Source organism: Cokeromyces recurvatus (genome assembly GCF_025118155.1).
Source record: "Cokeromyces recurvatus strain NRRL 2243 chromosome Unknown BX663scaffold_52, whole genome shotgun sequence".
Classification (NCBI taxonomy): Eukaryota; Fungi; Mucoromycota; class Mucoromycetes; order Mucorales; family Mucoraceae; genus Cokeromyces; species Cokeromyces recurvatus.
Genome location: NW_026251438.1, coordinates 106,015 through 122,289, shown reverse-complemented (window position 1 = coordinate 122,289; position 16,275 = coordinate 106,015). Strand labels below are relative to the sequence as shown.

At 28.5% G+C, this 16,275-nt stretch overlaps 6 protein-coding genes and 1 non-coding gene across 7 annotated transcripts; 3 read left to right on the top strand and 4 right to left on the bottom strand.

Moving 5' to 3' along the window:
- The first annotated feature begins 1,723 nt into the window (after nucleotides 1-1,723).
- BX663DRAFT_t146 lies at nucleotides 1,724-1,805 on the top strand. The gene has a single exon. It is a non-coding gene; the product is annotated as a tRNA-Ser (tRNA).
- A 1,671-nt stretch (nucleotides 1,806-3,476) lies between these two features.
- Nucleotides 3,477-4,453, top strand: BX663DRAFT_527597 (uncharacterized protein). Its single transcript, XM_051530061.1, has 2 exons — nucleotides 3,477-3,670; nucleotides 3,742-4,453. Exons 1-2 carry the CDS (start codon nucleotides 3,586-3,588, stop codon nucleotides 4,344-4,346), a joined length of 690 nt encoding a protein of 229 aa, XP_051377680.1. The 5' UTR covers nucleotides 3,477-3,585; the 3' UTR covers nucleotides 4,347-4,453.
- A 38-nt stretch (nucleotides 4,454-4,491) lies between these two features.
- Nucleotides 4,492-5,716, bottom strand: BX663DRAFT_527594 (uncharacterized protein). The gene is made up of 3 exons (XM_051530060.1): nucleotides 5,559-5,716; nucleotides 5,284-5,469; nucleotides 4,492-5,174 (listed from the first exon to the last, which is right to left on the bottom strand). The coding sequence occupies exons 1-3, from the start codon at nucleotides 5,689-5,691 to the stop codon at nucleotides 4,531-4,533; spliced, it is 963 nt and encodes a 320-aa protein (XP_051377679.1). The 5' UTR covers nucleotides 5,692-5,716; the 3' UTR covers nucleotides 4,492-4,530.
- A 948-nt stretch (nucleotides 5,717-6,664) lies between these two features.
- On the top strand, nucleotides 6,665-9,751 carry BX663DRAFT_463226 (Vps51/Vps67-domain-containing protein). Its single transcript, XM_051523985.1, has 10 exons — nucleotides 6,665-6,827; nucleotides 6,894-6,989; nucleotides 7,043-7,128; nucleotides 7,203-7,660; nucleotides 7,740-7,929; nucleotides 8,027-8,119; nucleotides 8,175-8,364; nucleotides 8,422-8,651; nucleotides 8,732-9,513; nucleotides 9,597-9,751. Exons 1-10 carry the CDS (start codon nucleotides 6,686-6,688, stop codon nucleotides 9,700-9,702), a joined length of 2,373 nt encoding a protein of 790 aa, XP_051377678.1. The 5' UTR covers nucleotides 6,665-6,685; the 3' UTR covers nucleotides 9,703-9,751.
- Nucleotides 9,752-10,280: 529 nt separating this feature from the next.
- On the bottom strand, nucleotides 10,281-13,578 carry BX663DRAFT_556539 (uncharacterized protein; the record flags this gene model as incomplete). Its single annotated transcript, XM_051531724.1, has 7 exons — nucleotides 10,281-10,403; nucleotides 10,494-10,573; nucleotides 10,684-11,682; nucleotides 11,768-12,635; nucleotides 12,704-12,830; nucleotides 12,901-12,984; nucleotides 13,082-13,578. The coding sequence occupies 7 exons, from the start codon at nucleotides 13,576-13,578 to the stop codon at nucleotides 10,281-10,283; spliced, it is 2,778 nt and encodes a 925-aa protein (XP_051377677.1).
- On the bottom strand, nucleotides 13,516-15,346 carry BX663DRAFT_527585 (uncharacterized protein; the record flags this gene model as incomplete). The annotated part of the gene is made up of 6 exons (XM_051530059.1): nucleotides 14,950-15,346; nucleotides 14,819-14,881; nucleotides 14,679-14,758; nucleotides 14,284-14,613; nucleotides 14,022-14,203; nucleotides 13,516-13,953 (listed from the first exon to the last, which is right to left on the bottom strand). Coding segments are annotated over exons 1-6 (926 nt in total), but the record flags the coding sequence as incomplete, so codon positions are not given.
- On the bottom strand, nucleotides 15,100-15,303 carry BX663DRAFT_444621 (uncharacterized protein; the record flags this gene model as incomplete). Its single annotated transcript, XM_051523628.1, has 1 exon — nucleotides 15,100-15,303. One exon carries the CDS (start codon nucleotides 15,301-15,303, stop codon nucleotides 15,100-15,102), a length of 204 nt encoding a protein of 67 aa, XP_051377676.1.
- Nucleotides 15,347-16,275: the final 929 nt, after the last annotated feature.

Here is a 16,275-nt window from a genome sequence, read left to right as displayed (position 1 = left end):
TATATTTTACTAGTAAAATACAAACCGTCTTTCACTAATAAACTTAGACAAGCAGAATTCTCGCTTACACAGGCAAAGCTAACTTTTTTTACACACTTGGCACACCTCCCCAAATATTATCATAACATTTCAAACGTCATATAAATATAATAAAATTAAGAACCGTAGAACCCGACAGAATAAGCAATCAATACAAAAAAACCAAAAAGAGAAGAAAAAAAAATAATAAAATTACCTAAAACTGTTAAATAAAAACAACTCCCCACATTTATATAGGCATTTATGAAAAAAAACTAATATATTAAGGGGACAAAAAATTGAGGCAAAAAGGATTCGAACTTGCTCCAGCAGATTGAGAACACGATTACTAGCCACTTATACATTTTAACATTTATTATTTTTTAGTCTTCCGCCATATAACATACAAATGTGGTGTGCGTAGTCAATTTCCAAAAAAGGAAATTCGAAATTTCAAACTCCGACGGGGTTATTTGCAATAGCATCCAAAAATAAAAAATGAAAAAACTGAATTTTCAAAAGATGAGTGCAAAATGGATCCTTATTTATATCTTGTGGAGAACGGGTTACTTCGAGACAGGAACAGAGTGAAGATATCTTGAAAGAAGAATATTTCCCATAGAATAATTAAAATTATTGTGTTAGAGCTCTAGTCTTTGCCCTGACTGAGAATTAATCTCAGTTAACTCTAATAAACATTAAATTATTGGTGCTTGATCTAGCCGGTTATTTTTCTTGAAACAAAATAATAAAATCTCGTTTGTTCATACTTGTGAATGATATAGGAAAGACACTTTTGATATATAGATTTATATTCTAACCAGCTTCTCTATATTATATTCATTCCTCAATGTACTACTTAAATGAATTTCATTATATTATATAGTGTATTCAATTAGAATAGAGTTCTCATAGATAGTATATGATTATATTTATAAGTTAGTATTTTAGACAACATTAAATAATAATACATAGATATAATTAATAGGTATAATCTATAATTCATATATCTTTATCATTAATAACTCCTTACACTATGTTTTTCTTATCATTATTTTGTAGAGTTAGTATTTATTATAACATTATTTTTTCTCATCACAAGAATGTCTTATAAACTGAAGTCAAATAATATTGTATGCATAAAGTGTATAACTAATAACTATAATATCATCCGGTTCTTCATGACTCTGATTTGTACATTATAAGATATTATGTAATACATCATTATATACACAACATTACATAACAATACTCATCTTTATAGCTATCTATATATAATATGTATGACTTATAAATAATTATGTAATTGAATATAACAGTCATAATCCTATTGAATTATTATTATTACATAATGCACGGTATATAATTATTTTTAATGCTCGAATACTCAAACAATGACCATTATCAAAACTGAGAGTAGAATGAATATTATGCTGTGAAGCGCGATATATTAGTTTTATTTGAATAACCTCTTTATTATGTAATAAATGATGGTTTATTTCTATTAACTTGATTATAAAGGCTACTACAATCATAACAACAGGCAATACAATCAGACAGGAGCCTACAATAATGTAAAATAGATAAATGGACAAACAAGCAAAACCGGATATTGCCGAACTATCACGTGATCTCTCAGTTCCGGTCCGCGCAAATTTTTAGGGTATGAGACAATATGATTACAAATTTTTCATATCAAAATTGAGTCGCTTTGTCCGAGTGGTTAAGGAGTGAGACTTGAAATCTCATACGCTATGCGTGCGCAGGTTCAAACCCTGCAGGCGACGATACCTTTTTGACTTTTTCTAAAAAAATATGGTATTATTAACCATAATTTTTCATTATTTATAAAATAACAAACAACCACGTTAGAGGGAAAAAATTACAAGATTTGTAGCAAAATTATTGCACTTATGTTTTTATGACGATAATATGTTTATTATTTGGTACTTATTAGAGATTTTTGAAAAGGAAAAAGGATTCTTTTCTTTAAGCAATAATAAAGTGCAAAGAGGAAAAAAAAAAAAAGGTAAAGAAATATGCATAAAGAAAGCAGTCTAATAGATAGTAATAGAGATCGAAAATTAAATAATTTAAAGAATGGAATTATGAATAAGCTGAGAATGTACATTTTTGGAAGACTTGTTTCCAACAGCAATACATGAATTATAGTCATTGATGTGTAAAACCACCAAAAAGTTTATTAAATCTTACGATAAATAGAGCATCGAGTATAGAACCAAGAGAATATAAGTGATTGTGTGAGAATATTTTAATAAAATTGTATAGTAAAGAAGATATGAAGGCATAAATAAACCTCGAAAGAATGTATATATAATATCTTGAAGACTATCTAAATTACATACATGTCTTGCATAATTCTATTATATCAATGCATATTATGAGGATATACAGTACGTCTGTATATATATTTGTTATATTTAATATAGTAGTAATATATATATTCGACATTTTAAATAGTTCATCATAATAAAGAGGAGGAAAGGTACCCAAAGTTAAAAAAATAAAAGCATGATTTATTTGGTGGAAAACAATCATGTATTATAAATGAAAAAGTAGAATATTATAAAATTTCTGTTAATTGTGAATATGCGTACTTGTCAGTTCTACTCTCCTTTTTTTTTTTCTTTTTTTTTATCACTGTACTGTACCACTTAAAATTCTCCTGAAATCAACAATTTAACAACTAAATATATTATGTCTCGTTCCTGTTAGTAGTATTTTACAAATATCAAGTACCACTTAATAGAATAGAATGATATTGTCATTAAATTGATAATAATATATTTGTATAAATACATAAAAAAAAAAAGGTTCAAGTCCGAATGTACATGTGCTATTATTATCATGGCGAATACTTTATTTGTAGCAGTAATGGTGGAAGAGGAATAAAATTTTACGTTCTTTTAATTTATTTATCATCATTATATATGGTCTTAATAACAACAATATAAAAACACTTTATAATATGAATGTAAGACATTCTCATCTTTTTATTGCTACTTTAAAATATGGTCAATTACAAGTTTAATACACGATTTAAAGTACTAAATATAGTTTTGTGTTCTTTTTTTTTTTTTTTGGCACTACTTTCTTCTTACATCAACCTAATTATGAATATGTCATAAAAATATATATTTGTATAAACTATTTTAAAGGGACAAAGAGTGAGTAGATTCAACATTCAAGTAGATCAATATAATATATAGAATGATTCATAATACAACTAGCTATTATCTCTTCTTTTTATTTTATTTTTTATTTTTTCCTTACAATATTCTTGATCAACAAATAAGGAAATGAAGATATATTTTTGCAGTAAATTTTTAATGTGTGACAATCATTTTAAAAAAACTGTTTTTTTTTCCTTGTAAAAGCTTTAAAAGTGTACAAAATTAAATTAAATAGAGTGCAGCATTTTATTTTTAATATAAATGCTCGATTTATTATTCATTATCTTTTCTTTTTTCTTCATTTGTTCAGTAACTTTCCTTTTGATAACAACTTTCATTCCTCTATAAGCACCCACTCCTTTCACTATAAAAAATGAAATTTACTTTTGCTGCCGTTGTCCTTGCTTTTACAGCCTCTGTATCTGCTGTTGTTCCTAATTGTGTCGAGGAATATGTTGGTAAATATAATGATATTTTTTTTAATACATTCAAATAGTTAATTGTCTTCTAAATAATTGTATTTAATTAGCCAAGGAAGGTGATAACTGTCGTTCTGTTGCTGTAGAAAAGAAAGTCTCTCTCCAACAGTTGTACAGATGGAACTTTGTTGCTGATGAAAATACTGCTGGTGACTGCTCTGAATTTGTTGCTGGCGAAACTTATTGTATTAAAGTCGACAATAAACTTCGTAAGAGAAATTGGTTTTATAAGACAAAGGGTCTTTCTGGTCAAAAGTTAGCTCTTGCTAAAAAGAAGATTGCATCCTCCAAGAAGAAAGCAAAGAAGACTACTAAGAAGACCACTAAGAAGAAGACCACCAAGAAGACCACCAAGAAGACTACCAAAAAGACTACTACTAAAAAGTCCCCTGGCTCTAAGGTCAGCCAATCTAAGCCTGGTGATAACTGGAGCTCTACTCCTGCTAATGCTCCTTCAAATGCCGTTAGACATATTATTTCTACTTGTACCCAGTATGCTACTGTTACCGCAAGTGATAGTTGGTGTGAACCCTTCGCTCAAAAGTTCGGAATCACTAGAGCTCAACTCTACTCTTGGAATGCTGGTCTTCATGGTCCTGGCAAACATGAATGTGACAACCTTGATGATGGAAAGGCATACTGCGTCAAAGCTTAAAGTATAATTAACTTTTTTCTTTCTTTCTTTCTTTCCTTCCCTTCTAAATGTAATATTACTCCTTCGTTTGATATATTAGTACAATAAATTGTTTTTATTTTATTTTCTTTTATTTTCTTTTCTTTTAAAATAAATAAATAATAGAACACATTTATATTATAGCAATTCCTTATTATTATTATTGTTATTCATCTTGTATAGTACTGTTTGTATCAGTTATATCCATAGATTCTTTTTCTAATAATTGATCTATATCTACAAGACACCAATTCCAATCATTAATAGGCTCTCCTGTCTTTGCATCATATCCCGATACCATTTTATCAGCTGGTGAGAAATAAGGTGTAGCAAATCTCATTCTTAATGTACGTCTACCTTCATCGTATAGAATAATGTCATTTTCGTCATTCTTTTTGTTTGCTTTATAAATAATATCAGCGTCAATCAACACATCTACACCCACTTGAGCACCTTCCATTATACTCTTTAACGTTCGCTCTCGATATTCTTGAAATGATTCAATGTGCATATTGATTGTTTTATGTAACCCTACTCGAATTGTCATCCACCGGATAACTTCATAATCCTGCTGTCCATTTGAAGAGAAAGCGGCAGGATTACCTAATGTGACCCAAATATCGCCTAGATTAACATCGTATATTTGAGGAATATCTATACTAATATCTACATCAGACGGAACTGCTTTTAAAAAACGATCAACAAGATCAGGCCCTAGAATACGTTGTAATTCTTGTTTTTTATCTTCATTGTTAGGATCTTTCAATTGGTCAGATAACATACTAATTGCTTTACGACTTGCTAAGCTAGCTAGATGAAAAAAATAAAATAAAAAAAAATAAAAAAAAAAATATTACATATTTTAAATACATGTATGCATATATAAAAGATTATATCTCTTATATCATATGTATATTACCCCCCACTAGAAATTGATCCGGGAAATTATCCATGCCTGTATTTAATTGAAGCGTACGAGTACCTAACCATTTACATAATGCATGTTGTATTCCAAGAGGAAATGCACTTAAAAATTTCCATTCTCGAGTTGCTTGTTCATAAGGGTATTTTGCAATACGAGGCTGATCTGTACTTAATAACCAAGCTAATCATAAAATATGCACGCCCATTAGAGTTTCGTATTCTCTTTTCCAGACATATTAATGTATGTATATTTTAAAATAAAATTCTTACGAAAATCTTGAATTTTATTGACATTCTTTTGTTCTCCAAAGCATGCTCGAGTATAGGATAAATATCGGTACTGCCCATTATTAAATATTGATTTTCTGAAATTATATTTCAATGTAGTTTTAAGAATGGACATGTTCTAATTAAAAAAAAAAGTAAAATAAATAATTCTAATAAAAGAAGAAGAGTAATGCTATATTCCCCTAGTTTATATATTGTCCAATCAAAGTGGCCTTACCACTATTACATAACATGGATAAATAAACATAGTGTGACTTTGTACACATTTTAATATTTGTACGTAGTGTAATAATCAAGTGTATGTTTTATGAATAGTCATGTTTTTATATATCAAAAGTAACTATCTCTAAAAGAAATATGAATCTTTGACTTTCTTTTTTTTTTTTCGCATGCATGCAACTTTATATTATCTTATAGGCTTTGCATTTCAGTATACTATCTATTTGAAAAAGTTTAACTAACTTCACTCATTTTAGACGTAGTCATTATATAATTATCTCTAAAAATATAAACATGGTTAATATATGAAATTCAAACCGATTAATTACTTATTTTTACTATACTTCATTACTATCTTCAAAAAATAAATAAATACATAAATAAGTATGTATTGTCTAAATCTTGTGGATATTTGTTTACACTATGTCATCTTCGCTTGTCATGGTCATGCTTATTCTTTTCTTTAGCTAAATAAAAGGGAAACTTGAAAAGTTGCGTTATAATAATACGACATTTATTTATCTCACAAGTATTATGGAAAAAGCTGATTATGAGTTATATATAAATGTAGATTTAGCTGTTTTCCTCTTTATTTCCTATAAATTGATTCCTTTCTACTTACTAGTTAAAAAAAAAAAAAAAAAAAGACATGTAAAGACAGGAAAATTAAACAAAGGTTCCCTTCTTTATTATTTTCAAAGCAATTGATTCATTCAGGGCTTTAGGGTTAAGCAATTGTGTTCATATCATTCAAAGACTAAAGCAATTTTAAAGAACCGCAGACTTCATATTATTGCGACAGTAGCAAAAAACGCGGGGCATAAATTTAATAACTTCATTCTTATTTTTCTTCAACAGCATTCACAAGGAAAAAAAAAAAAAAAAAAAAAATGGAAAATGCACCGACTTTGATGAAACGTCAACCAAAGCCTCGAGAAAGAAATAGCTTATTAAAAAAATATTATGGAATTAAAGACGCCTCAAATAGTACACCTGCTCAGCAAGAAGAAAGTTCAAGGCCATTTGATTTAGGTAAGCATTTCATATAAAAAAATACAACAAACGAAATTTATTAAAAATATATAATTACATGCATAGATGCGCCATCGTTTAATTTAAATAAATATTTTGCCAAACTATTAAAAGAAAAAACACTTCAGGGCTTAATGGAAAAAGATAATTGTTTAGTTGGAGGTAATGATAATAAACGAAAGCCGTTATTGAATTTATGACAACGTTCTCTATAGAAATTAGAGAAATTGATGGCGACATGAAAACCTTGGTTTACGAAAACTACAATAAATTTATAAGCGCAACAGATACAATTAGAAAGGTATACGTGGTATTGGTGCTGAATTGAATTACTACTAACTTGAATATGTATATGTATATATTTGTATACGTCAGATGAAATCAAATGTTGATAGTATGGAATCTGAAATGACTCGACTAAATGAAAACATCAAGAACATTTCTGAAAAATCCAAAATCATTAATCAAGAATTAGGACCTAATCTTCAAAAAATTCAACAACTATCTAAAGTTCATAATTCATTAAAACGACTTCAATTTATTTTCGAATTACCTAATCGATTGCAACATTGTCTGAATAAGGGTAAATATGGTAATGCTGTCAAATATTATTCAAAAGCAAGTCGAATTCTGAATCATTACCAACATATGGCTGCATTTAAGGGTATTGAAATGGATTGTCATGATATTATGGAAAAAGTGAAAACCAATATTTGGGAAAGCTTAGCAAATCCAGATAACGTTACATTCCAAAATATTGCAGAAAATATAAAATTGCTTGTGTTACTAGGAAAAGATAATGTTCAAGAATTATGGAAACAATATATCCAAATGTAAACCAAAAAAAAAGAAAAAAAAAAAAAGAAAAGACAATAGATATTAAAGGGCAATCAATTATAACATTTATTGTAGACAACTCAAAGTATTTCAGAGAATAGAAAGAGAGAGCCCTGAGCCATGTTGTGTTCAAGATCTGATTCCTACATATATAAAGCCTTTAGAATATATTGTTCATCATTTCGAAGATATATTTCTTATAGGACAATTAGAAGAAAGTATAGATTATGATAACAATTCAAAAAAATGCCTATTAAATGCAAAGGTAATAAATATACACATACACACATATTTAAGATACGCTAATATGATATACAATATACAATATATATATATACAATGTATGTATATACATATAAAAGGAAAAAGAAGAAGCGAAAAATGATCTACTTACAGAAATCAATCCATATATTGACAAATTTTTCGAATTAACTTCTGAATTTATTGAGCTACCAGTAAGTAGTTAGAACGTAGTTGCTATTTTATGTTTAACGTTTTTTTTTTCTCAAGTTGAATATTTCTTTGAAGACTCCGTTGAAACAAGTTGAACACCTTAATGAACTAAAATCAGCTTTATTTGAATATGCTTCTTCTTTAATATCCATTGCTAAAATAGATGAGCGTATGACACTACATATTGCTGAATGGGAAAATGACCTTATTAATAATTTATTAAGCTCTTCACTACCAGGCTTAAAAGGTAAGTTTTACATATATACGTTATATGCATGCAATTTATACTTAATTCAATATTTAGAGAGTATAAATAAATTTATCAATTCATTACAAGAAACAAATCAAAATGAGTTTGATATAAGTGGAATTGCAGCATTTATCCAAGATACCCATGCCTGGCTTATAAATTACTTAATAGAATCATGTTTGCTACCTCTCAAAGATTGTCTCGATATTTCTAATAAAAAAAGCTTAGCCCGTATTCAAGCTGGAATTAAAGCTGTTTGGCAAAAATTAGCTAATAAATTTGAGGTAATATATAAATACATGTATATATTTATATGTATTCCTTTTTTACTTTGTTTTAATTTTTTTTTTCCTTTTATTTATAGAACGTAGATAAAACTTCAAACTTAAACAGTTCTTCATTACAAATTTTGGTTTTAGTATGTTCCCGTTTATGTTATGATTTAGCTGATAATGGCATCTTTCAATTATATTCAGTGTTTTCTGCCAAATTCTGTAAACAACAAGACAAGCAAACATATTCATTCTCTGATGTAGAGACCAATATTGATCCTTGTATAATATCCGATATGAATGAGATGATAGACTATTACTTGAACACGGGTCAAACACTTTTGAATAAGCAAGTAATGCAAGAAGGATATGAGCTATCAAACCGAATTCAAGAAGCCTATTTCATACCAATACCATTATCAATACCACCTATACGTCAAGTATCAACTATTTGGTTCTTTATTCATCAACGTATTAATTACATAGAGCGCTTAATGGAAGCCATCTACCCTCAATCTCGACGTTCCATTGATAGCACTGTATCAAACTCAGAATATCCGTATGGGACTCAGAAATTTCTTCCATCCTCTCACAGTTTAGCCTCTTTATCATCCGATACACATTCTAATAAGCCTTCAAGGAATGATATGCATATCATGAACAACATTGATAAGTTATTTGCCGAACGTATTGATGTCTATCGAAAAGTTGAGCCAACACCTATAGGCGTATATACTGGATTAATCTTGATTATTCTTAAAACATTTTTAGAAGTAACAAGAGAAATGCAGATAGATACAGCTCATTATCAACAAATTCAAGTAGATGTAGCATATATAAAACGTATGATATGGTCTCATGTAGGAGATGAAAAGTAAGTTTCCCATATAAACTATATTTTTTTTGTATATAACTCATGGAATTTTCCTTTTTTTTTATTTTTATTATTATTATTAGATGGATAACAACCATGTTACATGAGATTCTATCAAGTGTAACAAGATGTGCTTCCCCTATAAGTATGAGTCAAGAAGAATTAACATCAATATTATCCTCTCAATAGCTTTTAAGAGCAATATTAGTTACTGAAAATAAAATAAAATAAAATAAAATAAAATAAAATAAAATAAAATAAAATAAAATAAATAAATAGTATTTTTCTTAGTCTACAAGTTTAATAAAGCTCAATGAATCTTTTGTACACAAATTAACTGTTAGAAAAAGAAACAAGGGAGGGGAGGGGATATTAGTAGTAATAATAAACTAGCTCTCTTCTTAAACAATTAATATAAGGCTTTTGTCCATGCTATACAATAATCGTTGACGATAGTACAAAAGAAGCCGAAAGATCAATATGTATTCTCTTTTTTGTATAGAAGAAGACATTCACTATCATAAGTATTTCATGTAGGTTATTTGGAACAGTAGAAAAAATAAAAAAAAACAAGCATTAATAAAATTTTAACTCCAATGAACTAGCTATTTGCTTATAATAATCCTATTGTCAGGAAAGCGAGTAGTCTATTGTTATTAATATCGATTTTTATATATATATATAAAAGCCATTAAACTATGTATTTTAGTATTTGATATGTATAATTAGGTATTAAGTATAAATGTAATATAAGAATATTAAATAAATCAACATGAATTGCAAGATGTAAATCTGCCAAAATAATAGCATATAACCATTGCAATAAGAACGACTGATAATTGTTGACTATTAAATGATAGTTCATCCGAAATAATGACTACCTTATTATTCTACAAATAGAGTGGGGGAAAGGAAAAAAAAATAAAAATATATAAGAATAACCAGTTATAAAATATAATTTTATATAATATATATTTCACCTGATACTCAGGAACAAGTACATATCCTGTAGGAATAGAAGATAGATTTTCTTCATTTTGCGTTTCCTTTGCTTTATTTTCTATGCAATAGATTTTTTTTTTTGTTTATATTAAAGAAAAAAAAGGTAAAATATTCAAATATAGCCTTTTTTTTTTTTTTTTTTTTTTTTTTTTTTTTTTTTTTTTTTACCTTCTCTATGTACTTTCTTATTTTCCTTCGTTTCTTCTAAAATAGAAGGTTCGCTATCAATGGTTGATGAGAGTTGACTACTGGTTCGAGATATTGCTTTAGGAAAATAACTATTATCATTATTTTCTTTTTCTTTATGAATAGATTGATGAGGGACCTTGGATGGATAATGATCTGTATTCCCTTTTTCTTTTTTAGAATAATGAAATTGCCCATTATAACGATATGTGATATCCGAAGAATACAAACCAGATCTTGATAAATTATCACCATCACCTTCATTCGTAGTCGATAAAGGGTCAATCATGATCGTGATCTCCTTCCCGTCAATAGATTCATCCATTGTGTATATCTTTATACTCTTTTGTTGTTGAGATATCTCAATTCGAGTCCCATTTTCTGGAGTGACATGAATATCAAGACCATTAGAGAACATCTTTTGATGAAATTTAATATCTGTGCACCAGACTGCATGTTTACGTGCACGGTATGCATGTGATGGTTGATGCTTTGCAACATATGTAATTTCATAATGATTACTAATTGCATCAAATGCTTCCCGTTGTACTTTGCCAGCCACACGACGAATATAGGGTGGACATCCGTACTGAGTTAAATAGTGATGTAACTGTGTTATTGATTGTAATGAAGTATCTATCCATGACTGCATCGTCTCTTTCGGTATTCTGTATTTGAAATCCATATTACATATAAAACTAACATATATAGATTGACCCTGATGCTTTGGTCGAAAGACCCAGCCATAAAGATCGGAATATGCACGAATACGATGTTCTAACTCGTCTGGTGGTACTTGATGATCTGTCACACTTGTACTAGCTGTATAAACTGTACCTGTCGTAGGGTCTGTTTCAATACTTGTAATGACAGATAAATCTATACTAGCAATAGGTATCGTACTTCCTAAAAACCATTGATCCAAATATTCCTTCTGACTAAATCTTTCTATCGTTTGACCTCTTTCAAAAGACAAATCCCCTATAAATATGTGTAAATTTTATAAAAAAAAAATAAAAAAAAAAAAAAAATAATAAAAAAAGAGGGAATTGTAATATTACATTACATATTTTTCTAGCACCAAAACAACGCGTAACAGAGCAAAGTTGTTCAGCAGTCCAGCCACCGTCAATAATACTATCTGCTCTAATAAAAGGTACTTCATAGGATGATAAAGTAATTTGATTATTATTATTATTATCGTCATTAACTGAAAGCGGTGAATTAAAGACAAATAATTTTGTCCCATTCTCACATTCTTTGAGTAAAGACCAATTCTCAAAAGAGGAAGTAAGCTTTTTCAATAATTGAATACTTTCAGCTTTTTGAATAGGATGACGATGAGAGGGATAAAGATGCCTTTTAGATGATACCAAAAGGGGATTGTTATGACATTGTTGTGTTAGTGATGATACGCTGCTGCTCTTTTGTGTTATACTACTATTAGTACTATCATTGCTGAATTCATTAGTGGTCTGATTTTGGGATAGTGTATGTGAAATATTATCTGCAAACGATATATGCTTTTTAGTAGAGTGTTGAGTAGATGTATTTGCTTCTGGCTGCTGTAGAATAGATGGTTGGGAGACTTTTAGAGATGGTTGTGAAGATGTTAATGCTTGGAAGGGACTTGGAAGTGGATTATTATATTGTTGTGGGAATGTATGGTAGTTTGTAGCAGATGGTGTCCTACTGTTATTCATATTTTGCTGTAAAGTAGATGCATTTTTATTTAATGCTTGATGTGTTGCACGCATTCGTTCTGTCTTTTTTTCTAAATATTCTGATATTTTAGCTATCACTAAAGGTCTTCTAGCTAAAGCCTTTTTTGCAAAGCCAGGTACCCATCCTTTTATAGTTTCTTGTATTATATATTTAATTTTTGTTGCTGGTTGAATTTCTCCGTATAAAGGTTCTAATACCCAGCCTTGCAACTTTATATAATTGTTAAGTTATTAGTATTATTATTATTTTTTTAATAAGGATAGAACTATATATAAACCTTTATATTTATACGTGCTCTGCCGCTAATTCTAGGTATTTTTGGTGTTTCTACACTAGTACAAGCAAAAATAATAGCACCATTTCGAGTACATTCAATTTTTTCAACTAAAGCTAAATCTCTTGGTCTATACAGAACAAGATAAATTACTATTTATGTTATGTAAAAAAAAAAAAAAAAAAAAAAAATCGACTCACTTGTTTGTAGCTGTAGGCTTCATAACTTCATATGTTAATGATGTTGTGTCATTTAAATTTTCTACAAGATTTCCATCCTCATATCTATATTAAAAAAAAAGAGTTGGCATCAAATAAATAAGTTGTGTATATCCAAACTGAATACTGAAAAAAAAAAAATATAATACGCTACAAACTTTACTGTTCATCCCATAATTTACGCATACCAATGACATAAAAGACAGCTTGAGGTGAAAATCCTTGTATAACAAATTCCCCCTTAAAAATTGGCGTTTTATCTCCTTTACCGTTTTTTATATGAACTACTACGCCACTTTTATGTTTCAAAGCTTTCTTCCAACCGTCTTCAGAAATGACATGTTTTAGAGTTAATAAAGCATTATCTGCCTGATAAATATGAAAAGTAGAAGAGTTTATAAGAGGATCGACATAGCCTGTCAACATGGGTGATTCATGTTGAAATATTCTGTGAGCTAATGAAGTAACTGGCTGATCATTACCGTCATCATCATCATCATCATCACTGAATATAGCATTAAAGTGTTTAAAAGTATTATTAAAATCGGATATTTTATTGTTGCTATTTTTTAAAATGGTATTTTTATTGTGATAAGCTTCTTCCCATTCATTTGCCAATTCTTCTTGATTAAAAGATGAAGGATTTAAAGATCTTGACATTATGCATGTAGTATGAATAATAATAATAATAATAATAAAGGGGGAGAGAGAGAATGAAGAGAGAGAAAGAAGAAGGTTAAATTTGAGTAGTGGCAAAACCTCATTTTAGGGTAATCATCACGTTTCTTTGTACAACAATCATGTCATAGAAGTTGTGTAGCGGATATGGAGCTAGAAGAATGTTCAAAATGGGATGATGGTAAAATACAGGCAGGTTCAATTTTTTGTATTGATAAAGAAGAGCGATAGTATTTCTCATCATATTTAATATCGTTTAAAGAATACCCATCATCGTCTTTTATATAATGATTTGATTTAGTTATTGTTGAGGAATCATTGTTTGATGTTATATTTAACGATGTCAATGCCTTTGGGCTTTTATATATTTATGTGTATGTGTATGTTAGTATACATTATTTATATTTTAACTTGAAGAAACTTACTTGATAAAGACAACTACTGCAACAAGAATAGAGGCCAATGTACCATCAAAAGTCCATATTATTGCAATAGCGAGGTTTAATCCTGTCGTCTTCAATAAAGGAACTCGCAGAATACCATACATACATTTAATAAAAGAAAATATTAAGAGTGAAGTGATACTGATTGACATAATCATTCTAACCTATGATTAAATTACGCGTTAATGTTATCCTACTTTACATATTATATAAATATGTATATTTCTATATATTTATATATTACCTTAAATAGCCCATTTTTTATTTTACCTGTAATTGAATTATTATCGGGATCAAGAGTTGCTTGATTTTTTAAATGATGCTTTAGTATAGCAATTAGTCGAAGACCAGCAACTAAGATACAGAGGGCTAATGTAAAACAATAAGCTGTCCATAGAAAATAAAGTATATCTGTAAATATTTTTGCTTTAGCCATATCGCCTCTTTCTGCATAAACGGAAGCTCCAATTACACACACATTATTTGTAAGAAAAGGTAATGTGATCATGATCGAACATAAAACGTCAGTTTTGAATGTTATTTTTATCCAGTTGTTTTTAATGAATTTACTACTCTATATAAAAATATACATTTAAAGTTAGTAGATAGAAGACCTTTGAATTTTAAACTTATATGTACATTGGATACTGTATGAGCGATACCAAAGAGATAACATGCAAAAGCGCAAATACCAAATTGCCAAGGAAGCTCATATAAGACTAAAATTTATATAATATAACTAAACTATTCTAATACGACGTTAAATATGTCATATTTACGAGATTTAAATATAGCATTTGGTGCTGCATCTGTAACTAACAAGATAGCATCTATACATCTAACTATATATATTTATTAGTAAATATATTATGACATTATACATTATTAGACTTTTTTTTTTTCTTTTTACGAATGTTGAATATTGCACCAAAAAATAACAGGGATTCAATTGGTTTTGGTCGTATTATATACTTATGTTCAGTCTGAGATCCAAAATCAAAAATGGGAAATCCTTTGCACATCACCCTATAATATAGTAGCCCTGAAACTTTAGTATATGTCAGTTCTTGCTTATTATTATTACAATGATCGTTGTATAATGAATATTACTTAAAAACGAATTAATTAAAGAACAGACTGCGTTTATAATATATATATAGATCATCGTTTCTCTTTCTTTACAATCTACTATAGTTACTCTCCAGTCACAGTGACAGGTTTGATTATCACAAATAAGCCAAAATGATGAAATATCATGATTCATATTTGATCTAAAAAAAAAAACAGAAACAAAAGTAAAACAAAAGATAAAATAAAATAAAAGAGATATACACATTCACCAAAGAAAAAAAAAGGGTATTTTATGACAAATTCAAAATACTGTCACAGAATTACACATTAAAGTAAATCATATTTTGTTTGTGTAATGATACCTTAATAACAACTCAAGTAATCTTCATTTTCATCGTCGTACAAAATTTTAACCTAATTAAACAAGACGTGATCGAAAATTTTGAAGACAGTCTAATATTGGTTTCCTTGCAGACTAATTAAGAGATCAAAGCAAAAAAAAAAAAAAAAAAAAAAAAAAAAAAAAAAAAAAAAAAAAAAAAAAAAAAAATGTAGACGACGCATTGACTTTTATGTCTATATAAGCTTTCTTTGAAATATCACATTCACTTTCTTTTGTTTCATTTGTTCAAGTACGCTTGAGAATAAATAATCTAGTAGTGACAATCTTCAACAGTTGTTGCCATTTATGCTTCAGTAATACAAGATGATGACTGATGAGAATATTTATCCACAGGAATACTTTCATATGGCTTTTACTTTTAGTAGTTAAATAATCTTATGCGGGCTTCTAAGACTTTATAATTAAAAGCTTATTTTCCTTTTTGTTTAAAAGTAGGCTATATCAGTAGTACTCAAAAGGGGAGGGGGAAGAATATTAATAACTATTTATCTTATTCAAAGAGATTATTCAATTTTCAAAAGCTACCAAAAATCAAAAAAAAAACAATAACTTTAAGCTTCTTTCATATTGCTACTACCATACTATCTATAAAACAAAATAAAAAGAAACTGGATTATCAAATATATATACATGTATATATACATATATTTTAGCAGGCGCTCCAGTCTATTTATAAGATGCTTTTTACTCAATTGCTATCTAAATTTGCCTTTAGATCCTATACTCTGGTTACCAATTCACACTATTGAATGTCGTACACTA

Excerpts from the sequence above, each read along its gene's own strand:
- BX663DRAFT_527597 (XM_051530061.1), top strand. The coding sequence starts at position 3,586 with ATGAAATTTACTTTTGCTGCCGTTGTCCTTGCTTTTACAGCCTCTGTA. Across the intron at positions 3,671-3,741 it reads TTGTGTCGAGGAATATGTTG|CCAAGGAAGGTGATAACTGT; the intron begins GTAAATATAATG and ends GTATTTAATTAG.
- BX663DRAFT_527594 (XM_051530060.1), bottom strand. The coding sequence starts at position 5,691 with ATGTCCATTCTTAAAACTACATTGAAATATAATTTCAGAAAATCAATA. Across the intron at positions 5,470-5,558 it reads CAATAAAATTCAAGATTTTC|CTTGGTTATTAAGTACAGAT; the intron begins GTAAGAATTTTA and ends TTTTATGATTAG. Across the intron at positions 5,175-5,283 it reads GGATCAATTTCTAGTGGGGG|CTAGCTTAGCAAGTCGTAAA; the intron begins GTAATATACATA and ends TTTTTCATCTAG.
- BX663DRAFT_463226 (XM_051523985.1), top strand. The coding sequence starts at position 6,686 with ATGGAAAATGCACCGACTTTGATGAAACGTCAACCAAAGCCTCGAGAA. Across the intron at positions 8,652-8,731 it reads AATTAGCTAATAAATTTGAG|AACGTAGATAAAACTTCAAA; the intron begins GTAATATATAAA and ends TTTTATTTATAG. Across the intron at positions 9,514-9,596 it reads TCTCATGTAGGAGATGAAAA|ATGGATAACAACCATGTTAC; the intron begins GTAAGTTTCCCA and ends TATTATTATTAG.